The sequence below is a fragment of the Chiloscyllium plagiosum genome, unplaced genomic scaffold (genome assembly GCF_037043375.1).
Source record: "Chiloscyllium plagiosum isolate Xiang-an unplaced genomic scaffold, Cpla_swu_hap1 HiC_scaffold_12, whole genome shotgun sequence".
Classification (NCBI taxonomy): Eukaryota; Metazoa; Chordata; class Chondrichthyes; order Orectolobiformes; family Hemiscylliidae; genus Chiloscyllium; species Chiloscyllium plagiosum.
This window is the reverse complement of record NW_028270150.1, coordinates 101,349,562-101,365,778: the sequence shown is the minus strand read 5'-3', so window position 1 is coordinate 101,365,778 and position 16,217 is coordinate 101,349,562. Positions and strand designations below refer to the sequence as shown.

At 52.2% G+C, this 16,217-nt stretch overlaps 1 protein-coding gene across 1 annotated transcript in view; it reads right to left on the bottom strand.

The window, feature by feature from the left end:
• Positions 1-10,631: 10,631 nt before the first annotated feature.
• Positions 10,632-16,217, bottom strand: part of plcxd2 (phosphatidylinositol-specific phospholipase C, X domain containing 2) — a 36,134-nt gene continuing 30,548 nt past the window's right edge. Inside the window, exons 3-4 of the mRNA XM_043700267.2 lie at positions 15,588-15,829; positions 10,632-12,953 (exon numbers count right to left, since the gene is read on the bottom strand). Coding sequence (XP_043556202.2) covers positions 12,791-12,953; positions 15,588-15,829 — 405 coding nt within the window. The 3' untranslated portion in view covers positions 10,632-12,790. The remainder of the gene's footprint in view (positions 12,954-15,587; positions 15,830-16,217) is intronic.

Genomic DNA, 16,217 nt, shown 5'->3' with positions numbered 1-16,217 from the left:
TAAACACTGACCTCCCTGGACACTCACCTCCTGGACACTCACCTCATGGACACTGACCTCCTGAACACTGACCTCCTGAACACTGACCTCCCTGAAAACTGACCTCCCTGGACACTGACCTCTGTGAGCACTGACCTCCTGAACACTGACCTCCTGGACACTGATCTCCTGAACACTGACCTCCTGAACACTGACCTTCTGAACACTGACATCCCTGAACACTGACCCCTGGACACTGACCTCTGTGAGCACTGACCACCTGAACAGTGACCTCCCCGAACACTGACCTCCCTGAACACTGACCTCCCTGAACACTGACCTCCTGGACACTGATCTCCTGAACACTGACCTCCTGAACACTGACCGCCTGGACACTGACATCCCTGAACATTGACCTCCCTGGACACTGACCTCCCTGAACACTGACCTCCCTGAACACAGACCTCCTGGACACTGATCTCCTGGACACTGACCTCCCTGAACACTGACCTCCTGGCCACTGACCTCCCTGAACAGTGACCTCCCTGGACACTGACCTCCTGGACACTGACCTCCCTGAACAGTGACCTCCCTGAGCACTGACCTCCTGAACACTGACCTCCCTGAACACTGACCTCCCTGAACAATGACCTCCCTGAACACTGACCTCCTGGACACTGACCTCCTGAACACTGACCTCCCTGAACACTAACCTCCCTGGACACTGACCTCCTGGACACTGACCTCATGGACACTGACCTTCTGGAACACTGACCTCCTGGACACTGACCTCCTGAACACCGACCTTCTGAACACTGACCTCCTGAACAATGACCTCCCTGAACACTGACCTCCCTGAAAACTGACCTCCCTGGACACTGACCTCCTGGACACTGACCTCCCTGAACAGTGACCTCCCTGAACACTGACCTCCTGAACACTGACCTCCCTAAACACTGACCTCCCTGAGCACTGACCTCCTGAACACTGACCTCCCTGAACAATGACCTCCCTGAACACTGACCTCCTGGACACTGACCTCCTGAACACTGACCTCCCTGAACACTGACCTCCCTGGACACTGACCTCCCTGGACACTTCCCTCCCTGAGCACTGACATCCTGAACACTGACCTCCCTGAACACTGACCTCCCTGAGCACTGACCTCCCTGAGCACTGACCTCCTGAACACTGACATCCCTGAACACTGACCCCTGGACACTGACCTCTGTGAGCACTGACCTCCTGAACACTGACCTCCCTGAACACTGACCTCCCTGAACACTGATCTCCTGGACACTGACCTCCTGAACACTGACCTCCCTGAACACTGACCTCCTTAACACTGACCTCCCTGAACACTGACCTCCTGGACACTGACATCCTGGACACTGACCTCACTGAACACTGACCTCCCTGAACACTGACCTCCCTGAACACTGACCTCCCTAAACACTGACCTCCCTGAGCACTGACCTCCTGAATACTGAACTCCCTGAACAATGACCTCCCTGAACACTGACCTCCTGGACACTGACCTCCTGGACACTGACCTCCTGAACACTGACCTCCCTGAACACTAACCTCCCTGGACACTGACCTCCCTGGACACTGACCTCCCTGGACACTGCCCTCCCTGAACACTGACCTCCCTGAGCACTGACCTCCTGAACACTGACCTCCCTGAGCACTGACCTCCCTGAGCACTGACCTCCCTGAGCACTGACCTCCCTGAACACTGACCTCCTAAACAGTGACATCCCTGGACACTGACCTCCCTGAACACTGACCTCCCTGAACACTGACGCCCCTGTATACTGACCTCCCTGAACACTGACCTCCCTGAACACTGACCTCCCTGAAAACTGACCTCCCTGGACACTGACCTCCTGGACACTGACCTCCCTGAACAGTGACCTCCCTGAACACTGACCTCCCTGAACACTGACCTCCCTAAACACTGATCTCCCTGAGCACTGACCTCCTGAACACTGACCTCCCTAAACACTGACCTCCCTGGACACTCACCTCCTGGACACTCACCTCATGTACACTGACCTCCTGAACACTGACCTCCTGAACACTGACCTCCCTGAAAACTGACCTCCCTGGACACTGACCTCCTGGACACTGACCTCCCTGAAAAGTGACCTCCCTGAACACTGACCTCCCTGAACACTGACCTCCCTGAATACTGACGTCCCTGAGCACTGACCTCCTGAACACTGACCTCCCTGAACAATGACCTCCCTGAACACTGACCTCCTGGACACTGACCTCCTGAACACTGACCTCCCTGAACACTGACCTCCCTGGACACTGACCTCCCTGGACACTTCCCTCCCTGAGCACTGACATCCTGAACACTGACCTCCCTGAACACTGACCTCCCTGAGCACTGACCTCCCTGAGCACTGACCTCCTGAACACTGACATCCCTGAACACTGACCCCTGGACACTGACCTCTGTGAGCACTGACCTCCTGAACACTGACCTCCCTGAACACTGACCTCCCTGAACACTGATCTCCTGGACACTGACCTCCTGAACACTGACCTCCCTGAACACTGACCTCCTTAACACTGACCTCCCTGAACACTGACCTCCTGGACACTGACCTCCTGGACACTGACCTCCCTGAACACTGACCTCCCTGAACACTGACCTCCCTGAACACTGACCTCCCTAAACACTGACCTCCCTGAGCACTGACCTCCTGAATACTGAACTCCCTGAACAATGACCTCCCTGAACACTGACCTCCTGGACACTGACCTCCTGGACACTGACCTCCTGAACACTGACCTCCCTGAACACTAACCTCCCTGGACACTGACCTCCCTGGACACTGACCTCCCTGGACACTGCCCTCCCTGAACACTGACCTCCCTGAGCACTGACCTCCTGAACACTGACCTCCCTGAGCACTGACCTCCCTGAGCACTGACCTCCCTGAGCACTGACCTCCCTGAACACTGACCTCCTAAACAGTGACATCCCTGGACACTGACCTCCCTGAACACTGACCTCCCTGTATACTGACCTCCCTGAACACTGACCTCCCTGAACACTGACCTCCCTGAAAACTGACCTCCCTGGACACTGACCTCCTGGACACTGACCTCCCTGAACAGTGACCTCCCTGAACACTGACCTCCCTGAACACTGACCTCCCTAAACACTGATCTCCCTGAGCACTGACCTCCTGAACACTGACCTCCCTAAACACTGACCTCCCTGGACACTCACCTCCTGGACACTCACCTCACGGACACTGACCTCCTGAACACTGACCTCCTGAACACTGACCTCCCTGAAAACTGACCTCCCTGGACACTGACCTCCTGGACACTGACCTCCCTGAACACTGACCTCCCTGAACAGTGACCTCCCTGAACACTGACCTCCCTGAACACTGACGTCCCTGAGCACTGACCTCCTGAACACTGACCTCCCTGAACAATGACCTCCCTGAACACTGACCTCCTGGACACTGACCTCCTGGACACTGACCTCCTGAACACTGACCTCCCTGAACAATGACCTCCCTGGACACTGACCTCCCTGGACACTGACCTCCTAAACTGTGACCTCCCTGATCACTGACCTCCCTGAACACTGACCTCCCTGGACACTGACCTCCTGGACACTGATCGCCTGAACACTGACCTCCCTGAACACTGACCTCGTGAACACTGACCTCCTGGACACTGACCTCCCTGAACACTGACCTCCTGGACACTGATCTCCTGGACACTGACCTCCGTGAGCATTGACCTCCTGGACACTGACCTCCCTGGACACTGACCTCCCAGAACACTGACCACCTAAACTGTGACCTCCCTGATCACTGACCTCCCTGAACACTGACCTCCTGAACACTGACCTCCGTGAACACTGACCTCCTGGACACTGACCTCCTGAACACTGATCTGCCTGAACAATGACCTCCCTGAACACTGACCTCCCTGAGCACTGACCTCCCTAAACACTGACCTCCTGGACACTGACCTCCTGCACACTGACCTCCCTGAACAGTGACCTCCCTGAGCACTGACCTCCTGAACACTGACCTCCCTGAACACTGACCTCCCTGAACACTGACCTCCCTGAACACTGACCTCCTGGACACTGACCTCCTGAACACTGACCTCCCTGAAAACTGACCTCCCTGGACACTGACCTCCTGGACACTGACCTCCCTGAACAGTGACCTCCCTGAACACTGACCTCCCTGAGCACTGACCTCCCTAAACACTGACCTCCTGGACACTGACCACCCTGAACATTGACCTCCTGGATACTGACCTCCTGAACACTGACCTGCTGGAACACTGATCTCCCTGAAAACTGACCTCCCTGGACACTGACCTCCTGCACACTGACCTCCCTGAACAGTGACCTCCCTGAGCACTGACCTCCTGAACACTGACCTCCCTGAACACTGACCTCCCTGAACAATGACCTCCCTGAACACTGACCTCCTGGACACTGACCTCCTGAACACTGACCTCCCTGAAAACTGACCTCCCTGGACACTGACCTCCTGGACACTGACCTCCCTGAACAGTGACCTCCCTGAACACTGACCTCCCTGAACACTGACCTCCCTGAACGCTGACCTCCTGGACACTCACCTCCTGGACACTGACCTCCCTGAACACTGACCTCCCTGAACACTGACCTCCTGGACACTCACCTCCTGGACACTGACCTCCCTGAACACTGACCTCCTTAACACTGACCTCCCTGAACATTGACCTCCTGGATACTGACCTCCTGAACACTGACCTGCTGGAACACTGACCTCCCTGAACACTGACCTCCCTGAAAACTGAACTCCCTGGACACTGACCTCCTGGACACTGACCTCCCTGAACAGTGACCTCCCTGAACACTGACCTCCTGAACACTGACCTCCCTAAACACTGACCTCCCTAAACACTGACCTCCCTGAGCACTGACCTCCTGAACACTGACCTCCCTAAACAATGACCTCCCTGAACACTGACCTCCTGGACACTGACCTTCTGAACACTGACCTCCCTGAACACTAACCTCCCTGGACACTGACCTCCCTGGACACTTCCCTCCCTGAACACTGACCTCCTGGATACTGACCTCCTGAACACTGACCTGCTGGAACACTGACCTCCCTGAACACTGACCTCCCTGAAAACTGAACTCCCTGGACAGTGACCTCCTGGACACTGACCTCCCTGAACAGTGACCTCCCTGAACACTGACCTCCTGAACACTGACCTCCCTAAACACTGACCTCCCTAAACACTGACCTCCCTGAGCACTGACCTCCTGAACACTGACCTCCCTAAACAATGACCTCCCTGAACACTGACCTCCTGGACACTGACCTTCTGAACACTGACCTCCCTGAACACTAACCTCCCTGGACACTGACCTCCCTGGACACTTCCCTCCCTGGACACTGACCTCTGTGAGCACTGACCTCCTGAACACTGACCTCCTGGACACTGATCTCCTGAACACTGACCTCCTGAACACTGACCTTCTGAACACTGACATCCCTGAACACTGACCCCTGGACACTGACCTCTGTGAGCACTGACCACCTGAACAGTGACCTCCCCGAACACTGACCTCCCTGAACACTGACCTCCCTGAACACTGACCTCCTGGACACTGATCTCCTGAACACTGACCTCCTGAACACTGACCGCCTGGACACTGACATCCCTGAACACTGACCTCCCTGGACACTGACCTCCCTGAACACTGACCTCCCTGAACACAGACCTCCTGGACACTGATCTCCTGGACACTGACCTCCCTGAACACTGACCTCCTGGCCACTGACCTCCCTGAACAGTGACCTCCCTGGACACTGACCTCCTGGACACTGACCTCCCTGAACAGTGACCTCCCTGAGCACTGACCTCCTGAACACTGACCTCCCTGAACACTGACCTCCCTGAACAATGACCTCCCTGAACACTGACCTCCTGGACACTGACCTCCTGAACACTGACCTCCCTGAACACTAACCTCCCTGGACACTGACCTCCTGGACACTGACCTCATGGACACTGACCTTCTGGAACACTGACCTCCTGGACACTGACCTCCTGAACACCGACCTTCTGAACACTGACCTCCTGAACAATGACCTCCCTGAACACTGACCTCCCTGAAAACTGACCTCCCTGGACACTGACCTCCTGGACACTGACCTCCCTGAACAGTGACCTCCCTGCACACTGACCTCCTGAACACTGACCTCCCTAAACACTGACCTCCCTGAGCACTGACCTCCTGAACACTGACCTCCCTGAACAATGACCTCCCTGAACACTGACCTCCTGGACACTGACCTCCTGAACACTGACCTCCCTGAACACTGACCTCCCTGAACACTGACCTCCCTGAACACTGACCTCCCTGAGCACTGACCTCCTGAACACTGACATCCCTGAACACTGACCCCTGGACACTGACCTCTGTGAGCACTGACCTCCTGAACACTGACCTCCCTGAACACTGACCTCCCTGAACACTGATCTCCTGGACACTGACCTCCTGAACACTGACCTCCCTGAACACTGACCTCCTTAACACTGACCTCCCTGAACACTGACCTCCTGGACACTGACCTCCTGGACACTGACCTCCCTGAACACTGACCTCCCTGAACACTGACCTCCCTGAACACTGACCTCCCTAAACACTGACCTCCCTGAGCACTGACCTCCTGAATACTGAACTCCCTGAACAATGACCTCCCTGAACACTGACCTCCTGGACACTGACCTCCTGGACACTGACCTCCTGAACACTGACCTCCCTGAACACTAACCTCCCTGGACACTGACCTCCCTGGACACTGACCTCCCTGGACACTGCCCTCCCTGAACACTGACCTCCCTGAGCACTGACCTCCTGAACACTGACCTCCCTGAGCACTGACCTCCCTGAGCACTGACCTCCTAAACAGTGACATCCCTGGACACTGACCTCCCTGAACACTGACCCCCCTGTATACTGACCTCCCTGAACAATGACCTCCCTGAGCACTGACCTCCTTGAGCACTGACCTCCTTGAGCACTGACCTCCTGAGCACTGACCTCCCTGAAAACTGACCTCCCTGAACACTGGCCTCCTTGAACACTGACCTCCTGAAACACTGACCTCCTGGACACTGACCTCCCTGAACACTGACCTCCCTGAGCACTGACCACCCTGAACACTGATGTCCCTGAACACTGACCTCCTGAACACTGACATCCATGAACACTGACCTCCTGAACGCTGACCTCCTGGACACTGACCTCCCTGAGCACTGACCACCCTGAACACTGACCACCCTGAACACTGACCTCCCTGAACACTGACCTTCTGAACACTGACATCCCTGAACACTGACCCCTGGACACTGACCTCTGTGAGCACTGACCACCTGAACACTGACCTCCCCGAACACTGACCTCCCTGAACACTGACCTCCTGGACACTCACCTCCTGGACACTGACCTCCCTGAACACTGACCTCCTTAACACTGACCTCCCTGAACATTGACCTCCTGGACACTGACCTCCTGGACACTGACCTGCTGGAACACTGACCTCCCTGAAAACTGACCTCCCTGGACACTGACCTCCTGGACACTGACCTCCCTGAACACTGACCTCCCTGAGCACTGACCTCCTGAACACTGACCTCCCTGAACACTGACCTCCCTGAACAATGACCTCCCTGAACACTGACCTCCTGAACACTGACCTCCCTGAACACTAACCTCCCTGGACACTGACCTCCTGGACACTGACCTCATGGACACTGACCTTCTGGAACACTGACCTCCTGGACACTGACCTCCTGAACACCGACCTCCTGAACACTGATCTCCTGAACAATGACCTCCCTGAACACTGACCTCCCTGAAAACTGACCTCCCTGGACACTGACCTCCTGGACACTGACGTCCCTGAACAGTGACCTCCCTGAACACTGATCTCCTGAACACTGACCTCCCTAAACACTGACCTCCCTGAGCACTGACCTCCTGAACACTGACCTCCCTGAACAATGACCTCCCTGAACACTGACCTCCTGGACACTGACCTCCTGAACACTGACCTCCCTGAACACTGACCTCCCTGGACACTGACCTCCCTGGACACTTCCCTCCCTGAACACTGACCTCCCCGAGCACTGACATCCTGAACACTGACCTCCCTGAACACTGACCTCCCTGAGCACTGACCTCCCTGAACACTGACCTCCTGAACACTGACATCCCTGAACACTGACCCCTGGACACTGACCTCTGTGAGCACTGACCTCCTGAACACTGACCTCCCCGAACACTGACCTCCTGGACACTGACCTCCTGGACACTGACCTCCCTGAACACTGACCTCCTTTACACTGACCTCCCTGAACACAGACCTCCTGAACACTGACCTCCCTGAACACTGACCTCCCAGGACACTGATCTCCTGGACACTGACCTCATGGACACTGACCTTCTGGAACACTGACCTCCTGAACACTGACCTCCTGAACACTGACCTCCCTGAACACTGACCTCCCTGAAAACTGACCTCCCTGGACACTGACCTCCTGGACACTGACCTCCCTGAACAGTGACCTCCCTGAACATTGGCCTCCTGAACACTGACCTCCCTAAACACTGACCTCCCTGAGCACTGACCTCCTGAACACTGACCTCCCTGAACAATGACCTCCCTGAACACTGACCTCCTGGACACTGACCTCCTGAACACTGACCTCCCTGAACACTAACCTCCCTGGACACTGACCTCCCTGGACACTGACCTCCCTGGACACTGCCCTCCCTGAACACTGACCTCCCTGAACACTGACCTCCCTGAGCACTGAGCTCCCTGAGCACTGACCTCCCTGAACACTGACCTCCTGAACAGTGACATCCCTGAACACTGACCTCCTGGACACTGACCTCCCTGAACACTGACCTCGCTGAACAGTGACCACGCTGAACAGTGACCTCCCTGGACACTGACCTCCCTGAACACTGACCTCCCTGAACACTGACCCCTCTGTATACTGACCTCCCTGTATACTGACCTCCCTGAACACTGACCTCCTGAACACTGACCTCCTGAACACTGACCTCCTGAACACTGACCTCCCTGAGCACTGACTTCACTGAACACTGACCTCCTGAACAGTGACATCCCTGAACACTGACCTCCTGGACACTGACCTCCCTGAACACTGACCTCGCTGAACAGTGACCTCCTGGACACTGACCTCCCTGAACACTGACCTCCCTGAACACTGACCTCCCTGAACACTGACCCCCCTGGACACTGACCTCCTGGACTCTGACCTCCCTGAACACTGACCTCCCTGAACACTGACCCCCCTGGATACTGCCCTCCCTGAACACTGACCTCCCTGAGCACTGACCTCCTTCAGCACTGACCTCCTGAGCACTGACCTCCCTGAACACTGGCCTCCCTGAACACTGGCCTCCCTGAACACTGACCTCCTGAACACTGACCTCCCTGAACACTGACCACCCTGAACACTGACCTCCCTGAACACTGACCTCCCTGAACACTGACTTCCCTGAGCACTGACCTCCTGAACACTGACCTCCCTCAACACAGACCTCCTGATAAGTGACCTCCTGATCACTGACCTCCCTGAACACTGACCTCCCTGAGCACTGACCTCCCTGAACACTGACCTCCCTGAGCACTTAGCTCCTGGACACTGACCCCCCCGAACACTGACCTCCTGGACACTGACCTCCCTGAACACTGACCTCCCTGAAAACTGACCTCCTGGACACTGACCTCCCTGAACACTGACCTCCCTGAACACTGACCTGCCTGAACACTGACCTCCCTGAGCTCTGACCTCCCTGAGCACTGACCTCCCTGAACACTGACCTCCTGGACACTGACCTCCCTGAACACTGACCTCCCTGAACACTGACCTCCCTGGACACTGACCTCCCTGAACACTGACCTCCCTGAACACTGACCTCCCTAAACACTGACCCCCCTGGACACTGACCTCCTGAACACTGACCTCCTGAACACTGACCTCCCTGAGCACTGACCTCCCTGAGCACTGACCTCCTGAACACTGACCTCCCTGGACACTGACCTTCCTGAGCACTGACCTCCCTGAGCACTGACCTCCTGGACACTGTCCTCCCTGTACACTGACCTCCTGGACACTGACCTCCCTGGACACTGACCTCCCTGAACACTGACCTCCTGGACACTGTCCTCCCTGAGCACTGACCTCCCTGGAGACTGACCGCCCTGAACACTGACCTCCTGGACACTGACCTCCCTGGACACTACCCTGATTATTAATTGCTCCACCATCAGTGTGTCCGTTTAGCTGGCTGGGCGCTTCAGGTTACTCCATAATGCTCCCATCAAGCATCTGTGGGGCTTTTTAATCAAATAAAGGTGCTTTACAAATACACATCGTTCTTGTTGTTGCTTTAGGGTATCACAGTCTTCCAGAATAAAGCGTTTAAAAATAAGTCCATGTGGGAAACACTTGTGTGATAAAACGCTGATTGGAAAGCTGGCTGCATTCCAACAGCTGAGTTGTAACAGTGAACGATGGACTAAAAGACAAATGAATTTGACAACTTCTTCCGCTGCCCTTTAAAACATTTATTGGACTGACACAGAAAGCAACTTGCTGCACGTGGAAGTCTAAAAGTTTGTTTCACATTCACAGAAGTCACAATCAACAAAACTCTTGAAAAATACTTACTCTTGGCAACTATCACACTGATCGGAAGGTCCCCACAGTGATGAGTTTGTGGAGGACTGACCTCCGCTTCCAGAGCTCACTGCCACTCACAGAGCTGGGCAGGTTCACATTGCGCCAAGAATAAAATAGGGGGAATTTAAGAGGGGCGCCCATCTTTCTCACACTCAGAGGTACATCCAATCATTTCTCTCGCTGCTGGAATGTGATTCCCCAGAGAAGAAGCATTAAAACATCATTTCAGACAGACCTGTATAACCGACATCTTATGGGTTAAAGGTTAGGACTGAATATTCCAAGCACAACCGGATAAAATAGAGAGTAAAAGTAACTAAGTGGACTGACTTGCCTCTCATCACCTCCTATGCAACCCTGAGTAACATTCAAGAAAGCTGCTCCTCAGGGGCGGCACAGTGACTCACTGGTTAACCGCACGGTGGCTCAGTGGTTAGCACTGCTGCCTCACAGCACCAAGGTCCCAGGTTCAATTCCAGCCTTGGCTGACTCTCTGTGTGGAGTTTGCACATTCTCCCCGTGTCTGCGTGGGTTTCCTCCGGGTGCTCCGGTTTCCTCCCACAGTCCAAAGATGTGCGGGTCAGGTGAACTGGCCAGGCTAAGTTGCCCAGAGTGTTAGATGCATAAGTCAGAGGGAAATGGGTCTGGGTGGGTTGCTCTTCGGAGGGTCGGTGTGGACTGGTTGGGCCGACGGGCCTGTTTCCACACTGTAGGGAATCTCATCACTGTTGCCTCACAGCACCAGGGCCCCGGGTTTGAATCCAGATGACTGTCTGTGTGGAGTTTCCACGTTCTCCCCTGTGTCTGTGTGGGTTTACTCTGGCGACTCCGGTTTCCTCCCACCATCCATAAACGTGCAAGTTCGGTGAATTGGCCAATGTGGCCAGGGATGTGTAGGTTAGGTGCATTAGTCAGGGGTAAATGTAAATAGGGTAGGGGAATGAGTCTGGGCAGGTTTACTCTTCGGAGGGTCGGTGTGGACTTGTTGGGCCGAAGGGCCTGTTTCCACACTGTAGGGATTCTATGAAATTCCTTCCTGGAACGTGGGCACCATTAACAAGTCCAGCTTTTGTTGCTTGTTCCTAATATTTAATTTTGGATTTCAAAGTTCACCACCTGCTGTGTAGCTCTGGATTATAAGGTCAGTGCTAACTGTACTGCAGCACAGGCTCCCTCAATCTGCACCACAGTATAGACTTTGGCTCGCAGTGCACTGAGAATATAGACAAACAACAGAAACATTCTGATCTTCCGGCACTGGCCAATCTCCGTCCTGCTGAAGCTAATTTTACTGCTCTGCGCCACACCAAGCTGACAATCCCTTTTGCCTGTACGTCTCCAAATTAAATTTCCTGTGTAACAGTAGCTGAGGTGAGGCGTTCAGCCATATCATTATTCCCTGTTCGGTTCATTAGCCTTTAACTCTTGACTGTTAAAATCAAAATTTTTTAGCAACATGTTTGGACCTGTCATAACACACCTCAGTGGCAGGCAGGATTTAAATAGAATTTGAACGAGGTAGGGATTTTATCACTACCCTGCCAGAAACTCATAACGTGGCTGCAATTGTTAGAAATTATAGTTAATTAGAGACAATTTTAGATTAGTTTTCACTGTGATCACAAAATACAATTTCTTTATAATGCTCATTTTCCAAAGCACCTTTTAAAAGCACCCTATGGCTTTAATAGTTAATAATTGTAACTATAAACATATATTAAAATCATTACATCTGCAGCCTTTTCTATAATACATTTCTACTGCAGGCAGTGGGCCTTGTCTGTATAAAGTTGACACATTGTAAGTGCCTCCCCCTTCTGTTGGAATGTAATTATGACATGACTTGTCATTCTCGTAGAAAGTCGAGATTTTGGATTTGTTTCTACCTATACTGTATTATAAAAATAAAGACAGGCGCCAAGTGGACTTTGGAGTGGACCGAATGAGTCTAATTTTGATGCACATGGCAACTACACTCCGTCTTGAGCAATTACACAAAATAATACCCTGCCCAGGATAGGAAAGTGCACTAAATTTGTTCGTGTTTGCTCCTATCATGCAGCAGCAAGTTGTTTAACTTGATCACAGTCGTAGCAAAGTCCACAAGCTCCACAAAGTCTGAGGTAATGATGTTGACACCGTTCACACCGGGCTTCTGAGACTTCACCCAGTTCATTATCGTTGGGAGGTTTCTAGCGGAGAAATTAAATAGGACAGATGGAAGTTTATCATTATTGACAAACAATGAATACACACATCTACATGTCTGAATCATATTGTCCTTGCCAACTAGGGGTGTTTCGCATCTGATTTTTCTTCGCTCCCTGCTCAGAATATTTCCTGAACTTGCCTCTGTGTTCAGCTACATCCTGAAAATAACCATCCCAAGAAACAGAGGAGGACATTCGGATCTGAGACAGTAACGTTGATTTTAATTGGAAATAGCTGTCATGGAGAATTGAGATTTGAGTTCGTTTTTGGGATTCAAGAAGGGAGTGGTTTCGAAACTTGAGACGGCCGCTTTATTTCGGGATTTCAGACAATCGGGATTTTTGGGGGGGATTTGAGATGGTCATTTTCTGGGCTCTGTTGCTTGGATTGTGATATTTGTTTTCCTTCTCTTATTCGTACTTTGTTTTATTAACAAACAGCAGCCCCATGTGGACAGGCTCACAACTGACAGGCTGGGATTAAAAGGTTCGATGCTGAAGTGCACTAAAGATACCATCCTCTCTCTCAAGGAGTATACAGTATCACCATATGGCTCCTGCTCATTGTATTCCTTCACTCGAGCACTGTCTGAATCAAGGGTACACTATTATTTTGTTTTCATGATGTAAAGTGGGAACTTCATTGTGGTGCTCAGTCTGGTGTTGACTCTGTATCAGATCCAGCTGTTATGGATTCCCCCAAGTATAGAAAGGAGATAGCCTAGACCCTAATTTTTATATTTATTTAAAGCTAAATGTGAAATGCTGTGTTCCAGATGTAATTCATCTGTTAGTCCACCACTAGGCTTTAAGCAAAGCACATTTTATTTTTACCTCACGGTTAAAATACAAACAGAAAGAGAAACAAGCATAACTTTAACTCTATTGAAATACTTACAAGATAATATATGATTGAACCACTAGTTCTCAACCTTTCCAATATAGGCAACACCCCATAACCACATCCTTGGCAAAGGCAAGTTAGCAAAACTGTTTAATTCTCATGTGCTGTCTTTCTCTACTCCAGCTGAAAGAAATACTGGAAAAATGTCTGCTTCTTTTGTGGGCGGCATGGTGGTACAGTGGTTAGTACTGCTGCCTTGCAATGCCAGAGACCCAGGTTCAATTCCCGCCGCAGGCGACTGTCTGTGTGGAGTTTGCACGTTCTCCCCCTGTCTGCGTGGGTTTCCTCCGGGTGCTCCGGTTTCCTCCCACAGTCCAAAGATGTGCAGGCCAGGTGAATTGGCCATGCTAAATTGCCCGTAGTGTTAGGTAAGGGGTAAATGTAGGGGCATGGGTGGGTTACGCTTCGGTGGGGCGGTGTGGACTTGTTGGGCCAAAGGGCCTGTTTCCACACTGTAAGCAATCTAATCTTCTTTTATTTCTAATAGGAAAGACATTCTAAGTCTTCACCAGCAGCAGTAGAGAGAGAGCTCAGCCTGTTAACTCCAGTAGCCAGCATATTCAAAATCAATATGAAAGCAAAATCCAAAGCCCCTTGGTTCAGTGAGAGCCTGGTCCCACCCATCATGCTTCTTTTGTCTACTTTTTAAAAAAAACAAAGCTATTTGCACAGCTTGCCTGGAGCTGAGACTTAGCACCAGGGTCCCAACACCCCTCTGCAAGAGAAACAGGGCAGCACACATTCTCTTAAAGGGGCAGTCTTGTTGAGTTTATCCATGTTGAGTTTATCCTGCAGTCCTGGCTGATGTTACACACTGAACCTTCAGAAATTTGAGGTCAGCCGTACTGGCAACCATGAGTGCCTCCTCTGGTCTTTTGTTCTGAGCAGTCTCACTGCCCATTCCACTTGCGCTCCCCCCCCCCTTGGTCAACAGCATTATTTCCCATCCCCCTTCAGTTCTGGAGAAGAGGCAGATTGGACTCGAAACGTTAATTCTTGTTTCTCTTTCCACCGATGCTGCCAGACTGGCTGAGTTTCTCCGACATACTCTGTTTTTGATTTTGTTCCTGGTTGTCTTCAGCTGTCAACTCCTGGGCTGCAAGTAAGGCCACTCCTCAAATTCACCGCTCTCACCTCTCCCAACCTCTGTCATCTCCTCCAGTCCCTCGACCCTCTCAGCTCACTCTTACTCAACCTGAGCATCCCTCCGATTCCCATCGCTCATAGTGGGCCCTGTCGTCAGCTACCTGGCAGTGTGTTAAATACAGAATTCCCTCCCTACACCTCTCCTTCTTGCTTTAAAATCAACTAGTTGAACCAATCTTTGGAGTCGTCTGACTTCATGTACCTCATGAGGCACAGTGTTGAAATTTAGTTAATGGGACTTTTCTCATGTCAAAAGGCGCTAGATGAAAGTAAGTTGTTGCTGTGGTCAGAGATCTAATCCTATGTTTGTCCAGCAGTCACCCACCTTCATCGTTCTGAGTAAAATGCCACCCCGTAGCGAAGTTTAATAACTAAATAACAAATGGACACCAGATTCTAACTCCTTTAAGTATTTTTTGGCAAATCACAGGGAGCATGTATTCTGATCTCCATCTGTGTATGATGCCCATCTTTGGAAAATAAAACAAAAGCTTGCTTTCCGAACTAAGACAGTTCGGAGCAGGATGAGGGCAAGCACTCAGAATGGAAGCAGATTGCAAGCTAACCTGGCAACGAGAGAATCACGTAGTCCGACGATGAGTCCTCGAATGACCGTCTTGGTCTGAGGGGTGAGGATGGCCTGGGACACGTGAAAAGTCCCCCTCTTTGCCCGCTCGTTCAGGGTGGTCTCCAGGAATTGTACCAACTTGCGCGCGTCGGTGGTGTTTGCCCAGGGCGCTGGCATCTGATTCCCTGGCCGCAGAAAGGGAAAGTCATGGGCCATAGGGTGGTGATAGAACACAAGCACCTGGTTTTGTTGCAAACAAAGTGAACAAAGAGAGTTAGCAAAACAGAGTCCCTGGCGACCACGAGCATCAAACTGGCCAGGGCATAATTCAGCTGGACTAACCATACCACAGCAGTAAAACACCACTCTCAGTCTGAATCTGGAAGACCAGTTGATAAAGGTTGAGGTGTGGGCCAATTTTAAGTCTTCTTACATTTTTGCACATAATTCAACATAATGGGCATTCAGCCAAGCCTGTTTTTCACTGATTGTGGAGCAAGCTGATAAAGATCTCTTGTGGGCCGTTGTGTACAGGCACCCTAACAGTAAGTCCAGGGTAGGACAGTTTACCAAGGAAAAAAGAATGGGAGTTTGTCAAAAGCAACTTCTCATTAAACCTATATCGAGT